The sequence below is a fragment of the Heloderma suspectum genome, chromosome 7 (assembly GCF_057233095.1).
Source record: "Heloderma suspectum isolate Gila_16-S chromosome 7, 16-S_ref, whole genome shotgun sequence".
NCBI lineage: Eukaryota > Metazoa > Chordata > Lepidosauria > Squamata > Helodermatidae > Heloderma > Heloderma suspectum.
Window position 1 is genome coordinate 28,442,456 of NC_139464.1, and position 24,569 is coordinate 28,467,024.

Here is a 24,569-nt window from a genome sequence, read left to right on the forward strand (position 1 = left end):
GTTTACCACCCACTCCTTTTTGCCCTGCCCTTCCTGTGGCCTTTTCCACTGCCACCAGGTAGAAATCTTTTCTTTTTCCTGGCTGCCTCTGCCAAATCAGTCTTAAATCTCTCTTGATGTCAAGTATCTACTTTAGGTAGAGGATTGGCAAGAGGTTGGCTATTAGATGTGGGGTGGATAAACCAAAAAGAAAAGAGCCCACAAAGTTTCCAACAGCAAAATTTAAAATTTTATTGAAGAAAACTGTTAATAGGGAAAAGTTTTAAAATCTGAATGGATCCATACACAACACACACACACAAAACAATATGAGCAATAGCATAATAAAATAACCAGGGGTACACAACCTAACTAGATTGTGTCCCTATTTTATCCATGCCCCTTAAGTCAAAGGTCCAGCACTCTCTCAATGAGTTCTCCAGTTCCAACAGCTCTGACTCTTTCGGGCCTTCCTTTTTTCCTTCCTTCTCTCTTCTTTTCTTTCTTTTCTTCTCTCTGTATTAGGCTTTTTATCTTAACAATATTTATTTTGCCTCCCAAACTAATCAGGAGGGTAATTTCTTATTCACGTTTGCTGACTATTTCTTTTCCTAAGCTCTTGCTCTGACCTTCAGTTGAGCCTTCTGTAAACCCTTTTTCTTCTTCCTCTGCAGACATCCTGGTTCCTTTTATCTAACTAAACATTTGACCAGAGCTGCTTGCAAACCTTTGAATCCCTAAGCACATATCCTGGTTCCTATAACCAAATTAAATTATTGACCTTTTGGCTGAAACTGATCAGCATACCCACACACTGGATGTGTGTGTATGCTGATCAGCTGGACTTGATGGTCTTATAGGCCCCTTCCAGCCCTACTATTCTATGATTCTATCACACCCACTCACACGCACACACACACACAGACCCAAATGGGAAATCTGTATCCTATTTTCGGCCATTCTGCAAATGGGCAATGAAAGATAGAAACTGGAGAGCGAAGTAGTTCAGCAGAGGTAGAGACCCATGATAGAGCCCTCCCTAACCTTTCAGGAAAATGGGGAAAAACAATATTATGAAATTCCAGCCCAGTGGATGCACAGGCATCACTTGAGGACTGGTGATATGTGGGAGAATATATCTGGCTTCATCAATACCTGACCCAGAGCCAACTGTCGCCAGCTACAAATAATTACTCTTTGTGAAATCAGGGATGTTCTTACGTTAAAGTGAAGTTATAACGTTTTTGCATGTTTTTTATAACAACAATATGAAGAGTGCTTTTAACTTTTTACATTCTGTTTTTCACAACTGATGATGACTATATAGATGTATAATGAAGGTAACGGCTACAGTCCATCACAGAATTAAGCACATTTCAATCTCATGTGTTGGATCCAAATGTGCCCTTCCATGAACATAAGGTTTCCTTCCATTTGCAGAAGGGGCTTGGATCAAGCAGAAGTGACCACAAATGGAAATGGCGGGGGGGGGGGGGGAGGCAATTTCATGGATTCCACTTTCCTCCTTCACCCCCTGCACGACATTCCATACTATTCCTAAGGATCTCCAAGAGCATATTTTGGGGGAGCTCAGGAGGCTGCATTGGTATGGCAGAACTGACATGGGAGAACTGACATTCGAGATCAACTCTACTCATGGAACACTGGATTCAACACATGGATTTTAATGGGTAAAGGCGCACATGTCAGATTTGGCTCCTAGATATGGGATTAAGTATGTTGTTGTTGTTGCTATCTTTATTATTTTTATGTGTTCTCAACAATCTGAGTGTCGAAAAAAAATGCACAAGCTCTCCTTCACACCTGCAGGTTAACAACCTAAAACAAAATAACGAAAGGGGAAGTCAGTAAAAAACAACCAACAATTAGGGGCACAATCCTATCCCGATAGTTGGCAGCCTCGGAGGCTGCCGAGGATCTGGTGTAGGGTGGGAGGAGAGCGGTAGCTCTGCGCTCCAGCTGCCCTGCATTTCTGCTAGACAGGTGGAGGGAAGGAGGCTGGAGTGGCCATAGGAAATGTCATACGGTCACCGGCCCGGTCTCCTCCCCTCCGCGCCCTGCCACTGGGAACGCTTTTCCCGGTCTCTGCGCTCTGTTTTCCAAGCATGGAGATGTAGCTGGTGCGGTTCTCTCTGTGCCAGCTATGAGAAGATGGGGAGGGGGCGGGGAGCAGTTTCCTGGCTCTAAGCCAGGAAACTGTACTATCCTATGCCCCCCCCCGATGCTGTTTGGGGGGGCATAGGATTGCTCGCCTCAAGGGTGAGAATGGAAGTAGGAGGAGATCAGAGGTGCAGGCTTGGGTGAAAAGGTAGATCTTCTGCTCCTGCCTAGCTGAACCTGAATTTAATATGACAATGGAGAAGGACATTCAAATGTCTGACTGGTCCTCGATCCTGGCAATTTTATTATTGTACTTATTCAATGTTTTCCCACCTTTATAAAATATTCTTTAACCAATTAACTAATGATGTTGCCTTTAGCTGCATCATTTAATACATACCAAAGTACTTGCGTGTCCACTGGTTTTCATGCTTAGAAAAGGCGGGTGTACATATGTCCTGCTCCTTACCATCTCCATTTTGGAGTGCATGAAATAAAGTTGGGAGCCAGCTGCGACAACCAGCTCTTTCATACCGGGAGTACAAATTGTCCATGTGGAAACTATTGTGTTTTACCTCATGAAAAAAACTATTTCTATTTACACCTAGAGTGTCTGGTAAATGGAAATCCCTCAAGTAGCCACCTTTTTCCTTGAATAGGAATGTCAGACTGAACTAAGTGTAAAGTGTTTCCTTGGTCACACTGCACTTGAACACACTGACTGCATTCAGATATAACAATAAATGATGGATTATCTATAGGAAATGTCATACGGCCACCGGCCCGGTCTCAACAACAGGCTCAACAACACTACAAGCAAGAAGGATCTTGGAATTGTTGTAGATCACAAGCTGAATATGAGCCAACAATGTGATGTGGCTGCAAAAAAGGCAAATGCTCTTTTGGGCTGCATTAATAAGCATAGCTTCCAAATCCCGGGAAGTTCTAGTTCCCTCTACTCAGCACTGGTTAGGCCTCATCTGGAGTACTGTGTCCAGTTCTGGGCACCAAACCTTAAGAAGGTTGCAGACAAACTGGAGAGGGTTCAGAGGAGGGCAACAAAGATGATCAGGGGACTGGAAACAAAGCCCTATGAATAGAGACTGAAAGAACTGGGCATGTTTAGCCTTGAGAAGAGAAGACTGAGGGGAGATATGATAGCGCTCTTCAAGTACTTGAAAGGTTGTCACAAAGAGGAAGGCCAGAATCTCTACTCGATCATGCCAGAGTGCAGGACACGGAATAATGGGCTCAAGTTACAGGAAGCCAAATTCCGCCTGAACATCAGGAGAAACTTCCATACTGTTAGAGCAATACAAGAATGGAACCAATTCCCTAGGGAGGTGGTGGGCTCTCCCACACTGGAGGCATTCAAGACGAGGCCAGACAGCCATCTGTCAGGGATGCTCTGACTTGGATTCCTGCATTGAGCAGGGAGTTAGAGTCGATGGCCTTGTAGGCCCCTTCCAACCCTACTATTCTATGATTCTATGATTCTATATGTGTGTGAGCATCAGGCTGGTGCAGCCCCTGCTCTTCCAGTGGCACAGCTGCTAGGAGACTGGAAGCAAGGAGGAGATAATTTCCATGTTCAATTAACCACAGCATTATGTCTGGACCTTAAACTATGGTTAATCTTAACTATGGTTTACTGAAACAAGTCAGCTTTATAAGCCAAGCTTTGAAGTTGGCTTGTTTCAGTAAACAGTGGTTAGGACTAACAAAAATTTGCCCAGGTGTGGACATAACCATTGTAGTGTAGTGGTTAGAGTGCTGGACAGGGACCATGGAGAACCAGGTTCTAGTCCCCACTTGGCCATGAAGCTCGCCGGGTGACTTTGGGCCAGTCACTGACTGTCAGCCTAACCTACCTCACAGGGTTGTTGTGAGGATAAAATGGTGAGGAAGAGGACTGTGTAAGCCACCTTGGTTCTTTGCAAGAGGAACAAAGGCAGGATATCAAGGTAATAGATAATAATAATAATGCTAAACTGTGGTTAGTTAAAAAAGGAAATGAATGTCCTTGATTTCCTCCTTGCAGCCATGGCAGAGGAGAGGGTGGAGGGAGTGCATAAGAGTACCCATACTCATTTTAGGGTGCAATCCTATGTGTTTTTAGACAGAAAAAAGTCCCACAACACCCAGCATTCCCTAGCCAGGATGGCTGGCTGGGCAATGCTGGGAGTTGTAGGAGTTTTTTTTTTTCTGCATAAACATGCATAGGATAGTGCTCTTAAGCTGTTATAGTTTTAATGCTTCCACATTTAACTTATGCTGCTTAGGATTATTATTTTCTCTGATTTATTTATATGACGATAATGATAGAATATGAGTCAGTCTGAGCATTTGGAATGGGACAGGCGGTATATTAAAATAAATGGTTGAAGTGTTATGATTGCCAACCCCCTGATGGCATATCTTGTCGCAATCGTTTGCAGTTGCTTTACTCTGAAACAGTAGCAGTAGGATATCTGATCTTTTTTAAAAAGAAAAGTGAGGTTTCTTTTTCAAGTTGCCAACCGCCTTTTGAAAATATAAATCACCTGTTTCAAGAACAGAACGTAATCACTAGACTGTAATCTTCCTCTTGCCCTCTATTGTTAGTGGTGTCATACCCTCCCATAGTTCTAACCGCTGTGTTACTTGCCAGTGAGAGCTACTTCCAAAGGGAGTAATATCCAGGAGCGCTTGTGCTCTCGTAAGCCAATGCCCTAATAACACAGTAGCTTGCGTATGTTCAGAGTCACAACATTTCAGTTAAGCAGCTAATTGATGTGTTAATTGCTTAAATGTGTTTTCGTTCCCATGGCAACGCGAGTATGCTTTGCTGTTCTGCAGGAACAATGGGATTAGCATGATCGCCGCGCTGAAGGATCAGAAGTGCAACCAGTTAGGTTGCTGGGATGCTATACGGTTAACGGCACGCACCTGCTGCACCGTTTCCCCGCGTCTGTGCTCTCTGATTTGTCGTACTGCCCAGGGCTTGGCTTCATCTCTTTGGTTCCTACGGTGAACTGAAAATTGTAACCCCTGCCAGCAGACGATCCTAGAGAACAAAAGCTTCCAGACAACAGGCAACCTGGTGTCAGCTGGAAGCTCCTACAGAAGCAGCCGCATTTCAAAGCAGGCAATGGAATTTCATTGCTGAGTGGGGAGAAGTGACAGAAAAGAAAATTACCAGCTGAATTCCTCCAGCAGGTTTTGAAAGGCCAGAGTCAAAGGTAGGCATGGTCGGGCACCTGCCGAGGGCCCACACCCCAGCAGGGCCCAGTGACAAGAGCCTCCTGGACTTGCTCCTCCTCTTCACCAATGCGACCATTGCATTATTCACCTGCCCCTCACTCTGGCCCAGAAAACAGTGGTGGTGAGAAAGAGGAACAGTACATGCCACTGCCTACTTGTTCGCTGCCTAGGGATGGCCGTCGTGGGGAAATCCGGCCCTTTTGGGGATGGCCGGATTTCCCTGGAGTCCCCAGCTTGGCTTGCATTTGCGAGCCAAGGGCTTCTCCCCCAAATCCGAGAACTTTCTCTTTTTTTCCTCCTTAAATTGCCATTTATGCAAATTGCAGTTGCAATGTGTGCACTTTACACAAATCTTGATTGTAATTTGCACCAATTGGGAAAATTACAGCTGAAATTTGCATACATGCTGAATTAAGAAAAAAGAAACACCTGAAAATCTGCAAGCTGGCCTGACTCGATACAGATAGAGTTGGGCCAGTTCACAGGTAAGCGAGTTGGAGCCTGGGGGGCTGAGCTGCTGAAAGCTTGGCAAACTTCACCCCCCAGATGGATTCCTTGGTCATCCCTATCTGCCTGACAAGCAAGCAAGCAAATGGTGAGAAATAGGGCAAACAGCAATGGCTGCTGGTGACAATGGTGGTGAGAAGGTAGACTTACTGACATGGTTCACATGTAATGAGAAGCCACCAGGGGTGAATGTCCCCATGGGGCTTCTTGTTGTGGTGGCAGTGGCCATTTTGAATATTCGAACCATGATGGAAGTGTGCAATAGCTTGTTGATATGTGTGAATTCGGCTAGGGTGGGTTGTTGGAGTGGTTGACAAGCCACCCAGAACCCATGGCAGGGGGTTGCAAAGTGTATTCCTTGGCTACTCTTTGTCATCACATTTATGTGAAATTGTGTGTGAGTGTGCACAACCAAAAAGTAATTTCCTCACAATTTTCCAAGGACCATCTCTATACTTGTCTTCTTCATTTCTGTCTGGGAATGTCAGACAGTACACCTGTACACTTTCTGATCAGCATCTAGAGAGGCTTCATGTGGGACTGCATAGACCCCGTGTTTGTCACTAATATTCTTGAACATCCATCAAGCCACCAAGGAAGATCATCCATTGTCTTCAGTATGTAGAGAATGACTAGCCTTAGGATTAGGGATGTCTGCTGCTTGGAAATTTGGCCCTTTTGGGGCACAACGGACTTCCGCTGCCTGCCTGATTCGGCTTGCATTTGCGACCCAAGCAACAGGTTTTCTCCAAACTCCAGGGACTTTTTTCGTATGTTTTGTTGGTGTCGGCCGCAATAGAGATTTGCAGAAGTGGCAGCTGAAATTTGTGCAAATAAAAAAAGAGGAACATCCGCTAAATGGCCCAACTCGCTGCATACCGAGTCGTGCCAGTTAATGGAAAACAAATCAAAGTCTGGGGGGCTGAGCTGATGAAAACCTGTTGAGATTCTCCCCACAAATGGATTCCTCTGACATCCCTACTTAGGATGATAATGACCTGATGACATTGGGTGGATGTGACTGAAGCATAGTAATTCTGCACTAAACACCTGATGTGGGACACCCACAAGCTCAGTTTTGCATGTTCCAACCAAGCACAGGGACAGAAAGCTCAATTCACTTGCCATTCACAATTCAAAATATTTTCCTGCAGAATTCTCTATTCCCATCCCTGGACAGATTCACACTCGTCTGCATATCACTTGATAACCACAGCATGAAATGATGACCTGTGAGTGAGCCATCACAGATTAAACACCACAGACAAAACACTCAGGTCACCTCCAACACAATATTTTCTACTGGCTCAGTTCAAACATTCAAATGCACCCATCAGTTGATAAATGGATTTGTGAAACAGACCTTAGCTGACGGTGATTTCCATTTACCAGCAGCAGGGGCAGAAATACAGTGGTGCACTCAGGGTAGGATTGCGGGGCAGAAGTCCAGGGTCCCACTCAGCAGAAAGAGCACGAGGGGCCCCAAATGCAGCAGACCCGGGTTGCCACATTTGAAGTCAGGGAAATAATATAGGTTATCATCCAAAGAGGTGGCCCCCCTTTTGGATGGCTTTAAAAGGGGGTTAGACACATTCCTGGAGGAGAAGGCTCTCAATGGCTACTAGTCCTGATGGTTATGTGCTACCTCCAGTATCAGAGGGAGTATGTCTGTGTACACTAGTTGCTGGGGAACATGGACAGGAGGATGGAGTTGCACTTGTGTCCTGCTTGTGGGTTTCCCATGGACAGCTGGTTGGCCAGTGTTTGAACAGAATGCTGGACTAGATGGACCCTTGGTCTGATATGTTCTGATATGTTCTTATGTCCCCCTGGAAAACCATGAAGTCCAAGGGTGGGGCCTATAAGACCATTAAGTTCAGAGCAAAAATTATTTAATCAGGAGTGGGCAAGACATGTCCCATGGGCTGCACATGTCATTCACCCCCCCACATGAACAGTTTTGCAGGCCATCTGCCACAACCACCGCTGCATCCCCTGCCACCAGCTGCTGAATTTGCTGCTGAAAGAAAATTTTACACTGAAAGAAGGAGTGCATGGAGCAGATTCCTTGCTTAAAAGCGGAATTGTGCACCCGGAATCCTTCCAGAAGCATGATTCTGCTTGGAAACAAAGTGCACCCTCCCCATGGACCTTGTCTCCCTGCAAAATCTCCATGATTCTGCTGGTAAATTTGTCAGCGGTGGCACATTCAGTGGTGGCAGGGATTGGGTGAGTCCCCAGGGGGTTCCAAGGGGGGGGGGCAACGTGGCCCACTGACTCCTGGATGTTGCCCACGCCTGACTTAAGCGCATCACTGCAGAAATACTTTAATAAATGATTTGCTCAAGTGAAGGCTGAACTGATTATGTTAAGCTGATGGTGTTGAGTGCTGCTGCTCCCGCATCACTCAAGTTTGAAATAAATAAACCTGGTTTTCTTGCATTTATTGAAGTGGTAAGCTTTTCGAGTGGGAATGTCTGAAGCAGTCATTTTGATTGGTTAAATAGTGGAGCTGAAGCAAATAACCTACTCAATTTGCATTGCCAAGCCTTTGAGCCACCCTTCTGCATCCCCTGTAAACTTGTATCGTTTGGTTTTTAATCTCGGTTTTCTAATAGTTGCTATCCATTTTGATTTTCATTTAATCCATCCTGGCTGTTCTATTAAGAGAGAGGACAAAGAAGTTCAACCAGTGTGCCATTACTTATTGCTTCATTCCCCCAACCCCCACTGTTGCTTTTTCACCTCATCACAAAGCCTGAAAACCCATTTTGACCTTTTATCATAATAAATAAATAAATAAATAAATAAATAAATAAAATGCCTTGGCTAGTAACTGCATCTGGAAATTTTTCCTTCTGTCTGGACCATGCTGGGGTTGTGGATGGCTGCATCTGAATTCTGACCTGGAAGGGTCTCTGAGGTTGGCACGCTGAACTGACAGCTGAAAGTGGGATTGTAAAACTTAAGAAGCAGAATTTACTGCTCTGCTGACCAGCTTCATTGTGTGCCCACACCTGGGTGCCACACTTGCAACACACATTTCATAGGAACAAAGGGAGCTGCCTTATACAAAGTCAGACTATTGTTTTCATCGAGTTCAGTATTATCTACAATGACCGACTGGTAGCGACTCTCTAGGGCAGAGCTTTCCAAACTGTGTGCCGCAACACATTAGTGTGTCGGCGGCAGTGTGTAGGCGTGTTGCGCGAAATGCAGAAAATTGTGCGGAAGGGCACCGCGGAGCTCCCTTACTCGCGTTTGCTTCCCTTGGCCCCTCCCCCGGAACTTCCTAAAGCAGCTAATGTTAAAGCAGCTAAGGCTTAGCTGCTTTAACATTAGCTGCTTTAGGATCATGTGGCGTCTTGATGTAGGACGCACGTGATTGGCGGTGTTGGAGCAGTAAGGCGAGGTAGAGGCGCGAGGTGAAGAGAGGGGAGGGGAGGCGCCGCCCTGGAAGCAGAGCTTGGCCAACGGAGGCGCGGAGAAGTGGCAGCGGCCACCAGCCCTGTGAGATTTCGAGCTTACCCTTCGCGGACTTCTGCACCGCACTCCTGTGCGGCTACGCCAGAGTAGCGCGTGGGTGGAAACGCCGCCTGGGACTGGGACTGCACCAAGCGGGCCGTCCGCCATCTTGGCCAGTCGGAACGGAGCTCAGTGGAGGCCAGAAGCCTCAGAATGAGCGTGCTCCCAATCACCCGGGCGAGCGCAGCTGCAGGCTGTCACCCAGTCAACCCACCTGCTGCTGGCTGAAGGGAGGCCACCCCCCCAAACCCAATGTGCAAGCAGCAAGCCACCCACCACGTGGCACTTATGATTCGATTTCTGCCATTTATTTTTATTTTTACTCTGCTGTAGTTGTGGATTCACCACCCACTGGCAGTGTACCACCAGAGAGTGCTGGAACTGGACTCCGAACTTAGGCATTGCAAATATTTACAGCAATATAGCCTTGTAGTGAGACATATATATATTTACACCATTTTTGTTCGACTTTTGTTTCTCTACTTCATGTGTTTTTGCAGCTGAGCAAAACCTGGGCCTATGTGTCCTAATATGTATTGTAAATACTTCAGTTAATTTTGTTTATTTTTCACATTTTCTTGCACATAGTTACATACTGTTACTCATAAATGACAACAATGTATGTTATTACCTTACAAATCATATATTTTTAAAAATATAAATGAAAACTTTTCATGAGATATGTTCTGTCCCCATACATTTCGTTATTACAATTTATGTATGTGTCCGTATCTCTTATAACGGGTTAGTTTAACCTCCAGTTTGCTAGTAAAACTGAATTACCGTGTCACGAAATGATGCATGTCTAAAAAGTGTGTCACCAACATGAAAAGCTTGGAAAGCTCTGCTCTAGGGTTTCAGAAGTCTTTCCCATCCTTACCAGGAGATGCCAGGGATTGAACGTGGGACCTTCTGCATACAAAGCAAGTGCTCCACCACAGGGCTATTACAGAACATAAGAACATCAGAAGAGCCCTGCTGGGTCAGACCAAGGGTCCATCTAGTCCAGCGTTCTGTTCACACAGTGGCCAACCGGCTGTTGACCAGGAACCCACAAGCAGGGCATGAGCACAACAGCACCCTCCCACCCATGTTCCCCAGCAACTGGTGTCCATAGGCTCACTGCCTCTGGTACTGGAGGTGGCACATAGCCATCAAGACTAGTAGCCATTGATAGCCTTTTCCTCCAGGAATTTGTCCAACCCCCTTTTTAAGCCATCCAAATTGGTGGCCATCACTACATCCTGTAGTAGGGAATTCCATTGGTTAACTATGTGCTGTGTGAAAAAGGACTTCCTTTTGTCTGTCCTGAATCTCCCTCCAATCAGCTTCATAGGATGACCCCAGGTTCTAGTATTTTGAGAGAGGGAGAAAAATGTCTCCCTATCCATATTCTCCACACCATGCATAATTTTGTAGACCTCTATCATAGCTCCCCTTTCCCTCCTTCTTTTCCAAGCTAAACAATCCCAGTAGCCATTGGTAGCCTTTTCCTCCAGAAATTTGTCCAACTCCTTTTTAAAGTCATCCAAATTGGTGGCCATCACTACCTAAGAGGAGCCAGGCTGGGTCAGACCAAGGTTCCATCTAGTCCAGCATTCTGTTCACACAGCAACCAACCAGCTATTGACCAGAAACCCACAAGCAGGACACGAGTGCACCAGCACCCTCCCGCCCACATTGGGATCCCTTCTAAACATACTCCTTATTAGTTCATTCAATAGGAGAGCAGTTTATGAGCAAACTAAACCATGCTTCTGTGTGGAGGAAGAAACCAGCAACTGGTTATCTGAAGGAGAACTTCCTCCTATATGGACCCTAAGTTCATCTTCAGGGGTCCTTCTCTAGAAGCCCCTGCCAAAGAGCTAAGGCAGGTGGCTACCAGGAAAAGGGCATTTTCTGCTGTGGCACCCTGGTTGTGGAACAAACTCCCTAGAGAGGTTCGCCTGTGTATTGGCCCTAGGAGTGTAGCCAAGTCATTTGAAGTGTTAGGGGGCCTAGAGATCCATAATGCTTGTTTAAGTTCATTATTGTTGCAATTCCCTTGCTAGTAAGCCTCTGAGCATGTGAAGATGATTCAAAGGGCCGATAGCGCAGCCTAGCACTTTCCATACTAATGAGTGAGGGTGTTATCAAGCACTCTGCCTGGGAAGCAAAGTTTGTTTACAGGTGGCTGTGCTTGAGAACCAAACACTTCTAGCCTATGCTGGGAATGGATGCTACTTGCTAGTGTCATGCTGCCTCATTGCTGACATGTATGGTATAAAGCCCCTTCATGGATCACTGCCTTGTTGTGGCAAAGGGGCTTGCATAACTCAGTGAAGCCATAAGCTATGCCGTGCAGGGCCACCCAAGACGGACAGGTCATGGCAGAGAGTTCTGACAAAATGTGGTCCACTGGAGAACGAAATGGCAACCCACTCCAGTATCCTTGCCAAGAAAACCCCATGGAACGTATCACAAGGCTAAAAGATATGATGCCGGAAGATAAGCCCCTCAGGTCAGAAGGTGTCCAATATACTACTGGGGAAGAGCAGAGGGTATTTCCAAGTAGCGCCAGAAAGAGTGAAGCGGCTGAGCCAAAGCCGAAAGGACACTCAGCTGTGGATGTGTCTGGTGGTGAAAAGAAAATCCGATGCTGTAAAGAACAATATTGTTTAGGAACCTGGAATGTCAGATCAATGAATCAAGGTAAGCTAACCTCTAGCTTACCTTGATTCATTGATCTGACATTCCAGGTTCCTAAACAATATTGTTCTTTACAGCATCGGATTTTCTTTTCACCACCAGAAACATCCACAGCTGAGTGTTCTTTTGGCTTTGGCCCAGCCGTTTCACTCTTTCTGGTGCTACTTGGAAATACCCTCTGCTCTTCCCCAGTAGTATATTGGACACCTTCTGAGGTGGGGGACCGCAGTGGCTTAGTGGTTAAGACGCTGAACTGCAGACTGGAAGGTCGGCAGGTCAGCAGTTCGAGACCCGAGTGCTACGTGACGGAGTGAGCTTCCATCTTCAGTCCCAGCTTCTGCCAACCTAGCAGTTCGAAAGCAAGAAATTGCAAGTAGATAAATAGGTACCGCCTCAGCGGGAAAGGTAACAGCGTTCCGTGCACCTCGGTGTTCAGTCATGCCAGCCACATGACCACGGAAGCGTCTTCGGACAGCGCTGGCTCTTTGGCTTAGAAACGGGGATGAGCACCGCACCCTAGAATCGGACACGACTGGTTGGGGACACCTTTAACTTTTTAAGCTAGAGATGGTCAAACATGAGATGGCAAGATTGAACATCGACATCTTGGGAGTCAGCGAACTAAAATGGACAGGCATGGGCGAATTTAATTCAGGTGACCATCTACTACTGTGGGCAAGAATCCCTTAGAAGAAATGGAGTAGCACTCATAGTCAACAAAAGGGTGGGAAAAGCAGTACAGGGGTACAATCTTAAAAACGATAGAATGATCTCAGTACGAATCCAAGGCAAACCATTCAACATCACAGTAATTCAAGTCTATGCCCCAACCACTGAGGCCGAAGAAGCTGAGGTTGATCGGTTCTATGAAGACCTACAACACCTTCTAGAACTAACACCAAAAAAAGATGTCCTCTTCATCATAGGGATTGGAATGCTAAAGTAGGAAGTCAAGAAATCACTGGGATAACAGGCAGGCATGGCCTTGGTGTACAAAATGAAGCAGGACAAAAGGTAATAGTTTTGCCAGGAGAACACGAGCCTCTCAAGATCTCAAGAGCCTCTTGTTGAGGGTGAAAGAGGAGAGTGCAAAAGCTGGTTTGAAACTAAATTTTAAAAAACGAAGATCATGGCATCTGGCCCCATCACTTCCTGGCATATAGAAGGGGAAGAAATGGAAGCAGTGACAGATTTTACTTTCTTGGGCTCCAAGATCACCGCAGATGGTGACTGTAGCCATGAAATTAAAAGACGCTTGCTCCTTGGGAGGAAAGCTATGGCCAACCTAGACAGCATAGTAAGAAGCAGAGACATCACCTTGCCGACAAAGGTCCGTCTAATCAAAGCTATGGTTTTCCCAGTAGTAATGTATGGCTGTGAGAGCTGGACTATAAGGAAGGCTGAGTGCCGAAGAACTGATGCTTTCGAACTGTGGTGCTGGAAAAGACTCTTACGAGTCCCCTGGACTGCAAGGAGGTCAAATCAGTCCATCCTAAAGGAAATCAACCCTGAGTGCTCATTGGAAGGACAGATACTGAAGCTGAAGCTCAAATATTTTGGCCACCTAATGCGAAGAGAAAACTCTCTGGAAAAGACCCTGATGCTGGAAAAGACTGAAGGCAAAAGGAGAAGGGGACGACAGAGGATGAGATGGCTAGATAGCATCACCGATGCAATGAAGATGAACTTGAGCACACTCCGGGAGAGAGCGCAGGACAGGAAGGCCTGGCGTGCTATGGTCCATGGGGTCACGAAGAGTCGGACACGACTGAACGACAACAATGGTATAAAACCCATTTGACCCCATGGCTCTGGGTTCAGAGAAGCTGTCTGATCCAACCATTGGGTACGCCTGTGTGCTGTAAGTTACCCAATACAGTCTCCTTGTAAGTAAACCTTTGGATCTGATGTATCACTATCTTGGCACCTCTAACCTAAGAGTTCAATGCCCACTGCAGGGGCAACACAGCCTGACACCTGCGTTATACTCCTTCCAGCGCCAGGTGAAGACCTTTTTATTTTCCCAGGCATTTTTAGCATTTTAGCATTTCAGTGTGTGTGTGTGTGTGTGTGTGTGTGTGTGTTTTAGCTCTGCTGTCTTAAATCCACGATTGCGTTTTAAATATCTGCACTGCTGCTAGCTATTACTCTGGTTGTATTTTTATTCTGTATTTTTAATCCATTATATTTTATATTGTATTTTCTGTTGTGTTTTTGTGGTTTTGAGTCTGTGAACCGCCCAGAGAGCTTCAGCTATTGGGCGGTATACAAATGAAATCAATCAATAAATAATAAACTGTGAGACGTATGACAGAGGGGATTCCTAGCACCCTCCTGAATTCTCTGATGCTCCCCCCACCTTTCCAAAGTTCAACTTGTCAGATACAATATTGACATTTCCTAGCTAGAAGAATCTAATTTTGACCCAGTCTCAGTGACATCTTTCCAGGGCCGGCGCTAGCATTAGGCAGAGTGGGATGGCTGTCTCAGGCAGCAGATATTGGGGGGTGGGGAATGGCAACCTGGGGTTAGAGGACAGGACTGTTTGTGCACCATGTTCTCTGCTGCCCTCAGGTGCTTTAGAAGATGCTGTCCGACTGGAGTCCAGTTCAACTGCCAGTCTAGTGGACTTCTGTACATGGAAATGGAAGGACACACCATCTTGTCTTTTGCCTTGGACCATCCCTGCATGTTTTCTGGAATGAATGAGGTAGGAATTCATCTCTAGCTGTGTCCAAATACTATGGCTACAGTTCTGGATTCTTTCTCATTGTGGCATAACATCTTAATGTTCTGAAAAACGTCACCTTCTGTCTGATTATGTCAATGAACTAAGGGCCCAAACAGACATTGCTTTAAATCCATATCTAGCAACTACATCTCTTTTTTCCCACTTTCACTCTAGAGTAGGCACAGGGGGTCTGATATGGAGCTTAAAAGTCTTCTACTCCCATGCTAGGGTCCCAATCTGTATTGGCCCTCCTGCACCTACTCTAGAGTAAAAATGAAAAAAGACATAGCTGCTAGGTGGTGGTTTCACATGGACCCATGGCCCATCTGGAGTCTACCAGAAAAAGAGCCTTCAGTGTGGTGGCCCCCTTCCTATGTGGAATTCCTGCTCTCGGAGGTCAGGCAGGCGCCCGTGTTGTGTTGCTTCTGGCACCTCCTGAAGATATTGCTATTTCGGGAAGCCTTCCTTGAGTGACCAATTGGTCTTATCAGAACTTGTTTCTTTTTAAAATGTTTTAATTGTTTTAACATGGTGTTTTATTCTTTTATCTTTGTTGTTCACCGCTCTGAAATCTTTTGATGTGAAGTGGTCTATAAATATTGCAAATAAAATAAACAAATACATAAAAATAATAAATAGATACAGGTTTAAAGTAATGTCTCTTTTGGTGCAGTACGTATGTCATATGAAGGACCAGATCTACCAGACTCACAAGAAGTGACTGAAAATGAGTGCAATGACTTCAAGAAGGTCGTTAACAGAGTTCTGCAAAATTATACGACAACCAGAAGGATGTAAATGTGGCTAATTTTAACTAGAAGTTGTGCTGCATCTACTGATTGTAAAACATTCTTTTTCATTTTTACTATGGGACCATACAGGCAGAATTCACAGTTGCTAAGGGTGGATGGGGGGTCTTACCCCCTGAAAATTCAAACAGCTCACTCCTAACTTCAATTCCTGAGGGAAATACTATAGATCTTGCTGTGGGGCAGTGGACTAAACCATATGGCACCAGAAGCCCTTTCCACTCACAAATGTCTCATTCTCTCTCTCTCTCTCTCTCTCCTCTGCCCCTTTTCCATATCAACAAGGATATTCTTCTGTCAGGCATGGACTCTCGAGTGAAGCTAAACTGCACAATGGAGGTAAACAACAGTGATGTGGAAACGCTTAGTCTGGTGTCATTTATTGCCTGTTTGGGATCTGGAGAGTTGAAAAATGACTTATTCTCCTAAGCAGACCCCTTTCGTAACAGCAGAAAAGGTAAAGAGGATGTAAAATGTTCTAATTAAGATGCCTCACATTCACCCCACTCCCCCAAGCCTCCACATTAAACGGTGAATCTTGAAAATCAGGACACAAAGTTATCTTTGCCACTTGTCTTTTTTAGCTGGAATCACTTAGCTTCAGACAGTTTTATGATTAAATCAGGTTAATTCAAAGAGGCCAAAAACACATCTTTCCTACAGACACAGTAATTCCAGTGTGAAAATAACAGGAGAGGACTTCAAAAAGTTACAGGGAAGAGGTTACAGACTGGGGCATTGGTCCCACATTGCTGTTTCTTCGCATTCTTAGCATGCAGGTGTAACACTTGGCAGGCAGAACATCCAGGCTGGATTGCAGGCAAGAGATCAGCAAAAGATTATTATTATCCAGTAAAAGTTTCTCACAGAGGAAAACAGTTGTACCGATGAAAGAAGTTTTGGTATGGAATTGGCAGCCGTGGCGGGGAACAAACCAACCGCCTGCCAATAGAAATACTACTGAGCTTCATGTTTCTTGGCATGGAATATGCATCTTGGGAACTCATAATGCTTGTCTCAGATATGAGGCAAGCATTTGACGCCCCCACCCCCCATGCTCCAAGAATTCTTCAGCTTGGATTTTAATCTGAGCCAGAGATAAACTCAACTCCAGGGGCATTGCTAGGCATTTAAACAATTTTGGGTCCAGACAAAGGACCCAAATGTGCATACAATTTCCATATGCTAGTGTGTGTGTGCGCATATGTGTGTGTATATGCGTGTGTGCATGTGTGTGTGTGTGTGTATATACACACACACAAACACACATGCATACAAATGTTGAAATAATTCCTAGGATTTATTTAAATTTAACAGGAACCAAATTAATTTATATCCACATCATCTCAAATAAAATAAATTCTTCCATTAATTTTTACCCTGACTCAGATCATCCCAAACCAATGGGAAAACATTTTTCTAAGCATAATTGTCACAAAGGGGAAGATTTTGTGGGTGTGTGTTTGTTGCAGCATGTGGGAAGGAGAGAGTTGACCTTTTCTTCCCCAGCAGCAATCCCCCTTGAAAATGTGTCCTGCATGGCAATTAAGCTGAGAAAATAAGCTTTCATTGGCACCAAGAGACACTCAGGACTCTGTAGAACAGATCTGGGGCCCTAGGAAATTGATTTGGGTCTGGGGCCCTATGGACTCCGGCTTAGCAGCTCCCCTGCTCAACTCCTTCTTCCCTCTTGCCACGCAGTCATGAACCTTCAACTACCTTCCTGCTTTTACCAACCCACCCATCCACTTACCTTGCTATACCCCTGATTCCAGGGTTGACTGATTCATCCATCCATGCCCAGGATGAAAGACCATCTTCTCCCCTACGAGCCTGCCTGGGTTTTAAGATCCTGGGGGGAGGGCCTTCTCTTGGTACCGCCACCTTCAGAAGTGTGTCTGGTAGGAACCCAAGAGAGGACCTTCTTGTGGTTGCTCCCAGACTGTAGAACTCCCTGCCAAGGAAGGCTAAGTTAAGAACATAATAACATAAGAAGAGCCATGCTGAATCAAACCAAGGGTCCATCTAGTTCAGCATTCTGTTCATACAGTGGCCAAGCAGCTCACCATGGGAAAACCAGAAGCTGTCTTTCTGCTGGAGAGGTCAGCTCCCTCTCTGCTGTTCTTCCACCAGTAGGCAAATATGTTTTTATTCAAGCAGGTAAGGGGCCGCGGTGGCTTAGTGGTTAAGACGCTGAACTGCAGACCGGAAGGTCGGCGGGACAGCAGTTCGAGACCTGAGTGCCGCGTGACGGAGTGAGCTCCCGTCTTCAGTCCCAGCTCCTGCCAACCTAGCAGTTCGAAAGCAAGAAATTGCAAGTAGATAAATAGGTACCGCCTCGGTGGGAAAGGTAACAGCGTTCCGTGCACCTTGGTGTACAGTCATGCCGGCCACATGACCACGGAAGCGTCTTCGGACAGCGCTGGCTCTTCGGCTTAGAAATGGAGATGAGTACCACATCCTAGAGTCGGACACGACTGGTTGGGGACCCCTTTACCTTTTTTTTTTTATTATTTGGCATGTAAGCTCTTGCTGAAGTGGGTTCTCTTGGGTTGGGTGCTGTTTTTATTTTGTTATTGTGGTTTTTCTCAACTGTCTTTTTAATGTATTTGTTTTAGTATCATTTTTACCAAGTGTATATTTTAAATATTATTATCTTTAGTCCCTGTGATTGTTATCTGCCTTGAGTGCCATTTTCTTGGTGGAAAGGTGGGGTACAAATCAAATCAAATCAACCTATCAATAGCTCTCAAAAGTCTGGCTTTAAATCCCTATATATTCTGCCATGCTTGTGGTGCTGAAATAGGGATGCCACCTTTTTTCTGACAGGTGCTTCACCTTTAACAGCTATTTGGCAGGCAGTTGGAACATGGTTGACTTCAGTGCTGAGAATAGCCATACCTACTGAATTTGGCCAGTGCAGATGGGTAAGAATTTTGTTTCCATTCAGTTTTGATAAGAATTTACCAAAATTTGCAAATTTCTTCAGATTCAGGATGGAAAGAACTGGAGGTTTATAAAATTCAGATGTGGGAGAAAGCAAGACTGACAGAATCATCCATCCCTACTGCTGCAGCAGTAAGCCAGAGGCCATGAGCACTGGGAACTATAGTTTTGTCTGCACTCCTGATAGATGTTTAGATGTGGAGGCCCACAGTGGTGAGGGTTAGACCCCATCAGCAACAGAGTCTGATTTAACTTGGACTGGCTCAGAATAAATCAGCCTTCCCCAAACTGGTGTCCTCCAGATGTTTTAGACTTCAGCCCCCATCAGCCCCCAGTCAGCTTAGCCAATGGCCAGGAGTCCAAATGGTCAGGAGTCCAAAACACTTGGAGGCCACTAAGTTGGGGAAGACTGGAATAAACCAAGCACCTGGATGGAGGAGCTGCAGACAGACAAGCAGAAGGTGGAGGGTTTCACCCATTTGCCCCCTTTGCTCTTTGAAATGGATCTTTCCACCATCCACTTTTATATGCAAGTAGGGTATATTTAAGTTAAAACACATGTATGTTTGGTCATCATGTGGCAATTGAAACTTATTCACATCTCCCTGACATACATTATGCCAACAATAACACAGAAGATCAGTGCATTAAATCTGCCAGAACTGGTCCCTTTCTGTGCGTATACTGGCTACACAGCTGAAATACACAACCTATACAAACTTGTCTTCCTCTAGGGTCTGGGACCAACTTATGTCCCATGCATTTCATTCATTTATTGTGTGTGAGCCTGTTTCGAGCAACTGCTTATATCAGCCTTCCCCAACCAGATTTGTTGGACTGCAGCTTCCATCATCCCAACCTCACACACCCATCTGAAGGGCACCAGGATGGAGAAGGCTGGCTTATTTCATAGAGGCTACCTAGGCCACTGACTGCTTCCCCACAGAGACACTATGCCCTTGTTAAGGGGGCCATCAAGGCATTTGGTACCTATTTGTTGGATACATTTGCACTGGTACATTCTGGTGCAAATACAAAAGGAAAATGTATTGTATCAATGCAATAAGGCAAATAATTTGCCAAGCAGAAATGCAGAACTTCACCTTTGGCATCTATGGTTTTCTGTTTGCTGCATGAGTCATGACACTTGTCACTCCCTCGTCGTCATTTTCTCTGTGTCTAAAAAGACATTACATTCTTCCAGGCACAGAGGAGGACATGTGTATTTCATTCCTTGATGTTCCTGGCACATTAAAAAACCTTGATGCTTCTGTCACTCCATTCGTTAAATCATTATTTGATTGATGATACAGGTAACATTAAGTGCCATGGCATTGTTCTCCTCGATATCTTGATGCAATACAGAATCTCAGCTAGGGATGGAACTGTTCACTGTCACTGTTTTTCAAATATACCTTGATAGTTGACAGCAGTTAAGTTTGGTGTTGCTGCTGACTATGTCTCATCTTACCTATTTTGTGTCTCAGCTATTATGGGGCTATCGCAAAAAACAAACAAACAAACAAACAAACAACAACAACAATAACGCTATACCACATAACTGACGTTTGTATTTTTATGCACTCCTCACATTCCCAAATGGTCAGAGGTTCCAGGGGCAGTGTTGCAAGTTTAACTGTACAATCTTAGACATGTCTACTCAGATGTAAGCCCCATTTTCAACATGGCTTACTCCTAGGTAAGTGAGTATAGGATTTCAATTTAATTGGCTTTGGATGAAAGAGTACTGGATGTTTACAGTGTCTTTGAAATATTTGCTGGTGATGCCACCCAAGTTTGTAATTAGTCATCTAATTTGAATCATGAATTTGTCCCATTCATAATGGTTGACTTATGATTTGAGCATAATTTCCCCAGTGTTCTTCTCCAGAGGAGATCGTTCAGTGGGATTCTGCACATGTGCAGTCAGCAGACCAGGCACCCCAAACCAGCTGCTTTGTAGGTTTGTGCATGATGATGCATGCTGTTTAGTTGATGCTCTTTTCGACAGCTGTGAAAACAAACCCAGCTACCTTGTAGGCACATCGTCAGGGGTTCTGTAATGCTAAAACTTTACTGATTGCTCTGAACTATGGGATCAGACCATGTGGCCAGGCAATCTTTTGTTTGGTGTGTATATCTTCTCCACTGGGTCCCTTTCCTCTTGATTGTCTCTGGGAAATGTTCGATGTGATTGCTGCCTCTCATCCAGATCAAAAACCCTCTCTTGTGTCATGTCTCCCAAACCTTGGCTTTTTCAGGGTACAGGAGAAGATTGCGATGCACATAAGGATCAGGTTGCTTTTCCAGGGGAGGGACAGGTAGTCCCATTTTCAGTCCCCATTGGCCAGAAGAGATGGCATTGCCATCATCCTCCGAGTCAGAGGAGGAACCCCCAGCAGAGCCTCCAACTCCCCAGCCTCGCAGAAGTCTGAGGTCCTTTTACAGTTCAGCCAGCATCTCCAAAGGGGGTGGAGCTACCCATGCTACAGATTGTACCTGTCTAAGTAAAGCTTCAGCTTGCTGCTGAAGGCAATGTCCTCCTATGCTTTTAGTAGGAGAGAGCTCCAGCCTAAAAGCTCCCTCTGAGATATCCACAGTCCAGCTGCAGTTGCCTTTTACACAATAAGGGTTCTGCCATTACCTAGCTTGCTATGCCTGATGCACTTACCTTGACTGGGCTCTACCTAAAAAGCCTCAGCTGCCTTGACCTGATTGTTCTACATAGACTGGGTCTCCTTGCTCAGATCAGACCTGCCAGATGACATGAGCCTCAGGCGACCACAGAATGGGAGATCTTGGTCTCATGTGTACTTGTTTTGGGTTTCCAACTGACTCTCTACTATACCCCTGTTTACATGTTGTCCATGTGAAGTGCTAATAAGGGGAAGTGGGGCTGTGCTGCTGGTCCTGCCCCCGATGTTGAGCATGCCTGGCTATGCCCTCATCCTCCAGGTGTTGGGCTAAGGTCTGACAGAGGAGTTATCTGCACTCGTGTTGGGCCCTCTCCATGATCAGAAGGCTCGTGCTCATAGAGAGCTCTACATGAGTGCAGCCAACTCTCCCTTTAGTTCCTAACTGACTACATGGAGGATGCGGGGGGGGGGGAGGGATGTGCGTTACACTGGTGTACAATAGTGAAAGTGGGCCTGCATGCCCTCCACACATTACTTATTTGTGTGGAGTGCTAACACCTGAAGAGAGCTTATATCTGGGTCTGGGAACAATAATTCCCAGATAAGATGCACGTGCGCAGCATTATCTGTGCTCATGTGCCAACAGTACAAGCTAGAACAGCATGTGTAGGAAACAGCTACATTCTTTCTAAATGCTCACTTTCTTTACAAATGTACAAGCAGAACATAAGTAGAGACAAACAGAACCTCTGACAAGACAGCAGATCCACTACCCCACATCAGGTCACCAGAGAGAGAGAGTTCCTGAAACTCTAGACGCTTCACTCAGCTAACTCACAGTTTTCTCTATCCCTTTATTTGTGCTCATTAAAGCTGCAAGAACTCCAGTTTCTGATATGTAATCTGTCAAGCACTTGGTTCAGACCTGACCTCTGCAGGTGAATTGCGTATTCAGAGGACCATCCACAGCCATTAAAGGAATGTTACAAATCCCTGGACTTTAATCAGTCATCATCTGAAGACAAAGCCACAGTGATAGATTCATTCACAGTAATCAGACAGCAAATTCACAACAGCGTAGTAGAATATATGGCTACTTTCAAATCCCCTCCAATATTGACCTGGGTTTTATAAAGCAGGGTATGAAGCTGAAACTGCAAACCTATGCACCTGGAGAGTAACGTGCAGTCAGCCTAGTGGGACTTACGTGTGAATAACATGCATAGGACTGGGACATAAGCCAGAAAAATGCAATCCTTTATGAACTGTGCAAGTAGAATTTGCACACCCCTATCTGAATCACAATGATGTAAAAAGGAGAGCCACTGAAATCACTGGGAGCATCTCTACACCAGACTAAAATCCTACATTTCAATCAGGGCTTTCTGCTTCCATTTTAAGTGCAGGATCACAATGGACTCCAGTTACACGTGCTTCCTTTCCCCGTCCTTCTCCCCCTTATCTGAGTCTTCCATATGCTTCATTGATCTAGCTCCTCTTCTTGCGGCTTTTCCTTTTTCATGGAGGGAAGTCAAGTGGAACACATGCAGGGTAATTTGATAGCTCATTATCTCTGATCTATTTAAAAATGGAATAAAAGTCATTCAGTGCGGAAGACGCCCCGGAGGTTCACGGCGTCATCTAAAGGGCCCGCAAGTGTCCACGAGAGAGCAATCTCGATAGCAGGATAAAAGCTCCGTGTAAAGAAGCCCTGGGTCAGAGGGTGAATACAGGTGAACATTTGCCAAGAAATACATTCCTGTGAGCAGGTAACTACCTTCTAAGCCAACTGCAGCACCCTGCCAAGAAGCGAGGAGGATTTTACTGCTGTCCCACTGCTTCCCCAGATTTCTCATCAGACGTTGGAAAAGCGTGTTAAGATTTTCCTCGCCAAATAGCATGAAGATGCAGATGTATGGTTTACCATATGGTTACGTGTTTCACAACGTGATTAAGTTGTCACATGGTAAATAAATAAATACTCATCTATTTTATGCAGCCTTATTACCAAATTAACATAGATCAGGGTGTAAAAGAGCTTTGCCCTTCATTATAGCTTTGGACCAACCACCCTAAAGCTCATTCTTGTGTTAAGTTTCCTTCCTTAATAAAGATTAGCATGGAGACACACAGAAGAACAAACTTATGCCTGGGAAATACAGACTTAAAAGAAATGACCTACATAAACCTATCGTACACAGATTCACTTCCACTATATGAAACTTACAGGGATAATATTTATTGAAATCTTCAGAGGGATTCTTTCTGTATATTGCTATGGTTATTGATCATCCTCCCTCTATTATATACTCTGGCATCAGGCTAAAAATCTGACTGTGTCGTTCATGTTTTTCATCCCTTATTCTCAGCTAGATGGTCTGCCTTAGGCCTATGCTCTTTTGCGGGTTTGTTTGAATTTCTCTTACCTTGACGAGGATGCAGGTTCTGTGATTTGCCTTTGCATGCGTGCATGTTTGATGAGATGCTCTTTCAGTGCGTTCTGGACCTCTGCTGGAATATCAGGTGAAGTGTGGCTAATTTTCATTGCTGCTTCAAGGATCTTGGCGGAGGGCTTCCCATTTTCTTTAATCAGTTCCTTTTTCTCGTTAGTTTCCAAAACCTCAGGGGGAGCACTGGAGGTGTTCTGAGGGATGCTCGTGGTGTTTGAAGCCATTGGTTTGCTCCTCCAGCATGGCCAACACAACTTCCAGAAGACGAAGAGTGACACTAGCAGCAAGGCGAGCCCGCAGAAGCTGACGACGACTGCTAGCAGGCTGACGGAGATGTCTGCAAATAACAAGGAGGCAAAGCAAAATCATCCAGGCAGCTTTAATTGTTTAACTGGTAGATTAATCCAAGATGTAACTGGTTTAATTGGTAGATTAATCAATTTACAGCCCAATCCTGATGCTGGTTTACTCAGAAGTAAGTCCAACTAATGTGTGGGCATATTGCAACCTTCAGAGAGGTAGGGCTCCATTTTTTTGTGGGAGGTCTGTTAAGATGCCTTCAGTAAGCTTCCATGAAGCACAAGGGGTGGAGGTAGACCTCTCCCACAGGGCCAGTACCAGCTTAAGATGGGCAAGTAGTAGTGGATGCTGCTATTACTGGTCCCTCTCACTGTCACTGGCCACCATCGCATGGTGGGAAAGTATAAGGCAAAGGGTGACAGGCTGAGAAGTGGTTGGGACTGAGCACAGAGGGCAAGGAATGGGTGAACATAGGGACATATGTGAATTTTGGTTTTGCTCACAAAGCATGTGAGCATGCCCTGTTCAAAGCCCTAGATGCAAACACAGGTCAGCGAAAACATTGCCAAATTGTCAAACATGTGCTCGTGTTTGTCTCCTTCCTGATTCTCAGTTTGATTTGTGCAAATTTCCT

At 45.2% G+C, this 24,569-nt stretch overlaps 1 protein-coding gene across 2 annotated transcripts in view; it reads right to left on the reverse strand.

The window, feature by feature from the left end:
• The window catches only part of SYT10 (synaptotagmin 10), a 69,733-nt gene that overhangs the window by 26,553 nt on the left and 18,611 nt on the right, over positions 1-24,569 (reverse strand). For both annotated transcript variants that reach the window (XM_084811719.1, XM_084811718.1), the window contains exon 2: positions 23,612-23,972. In XM_084811719.1, coding sequence (XP_084667845.1) covers positions 23,612-23,972 — 361 coding nt within the window. The remainder of the gene's footprint in view (positions 1-23,611; positions 23,973-24,569) is intronic.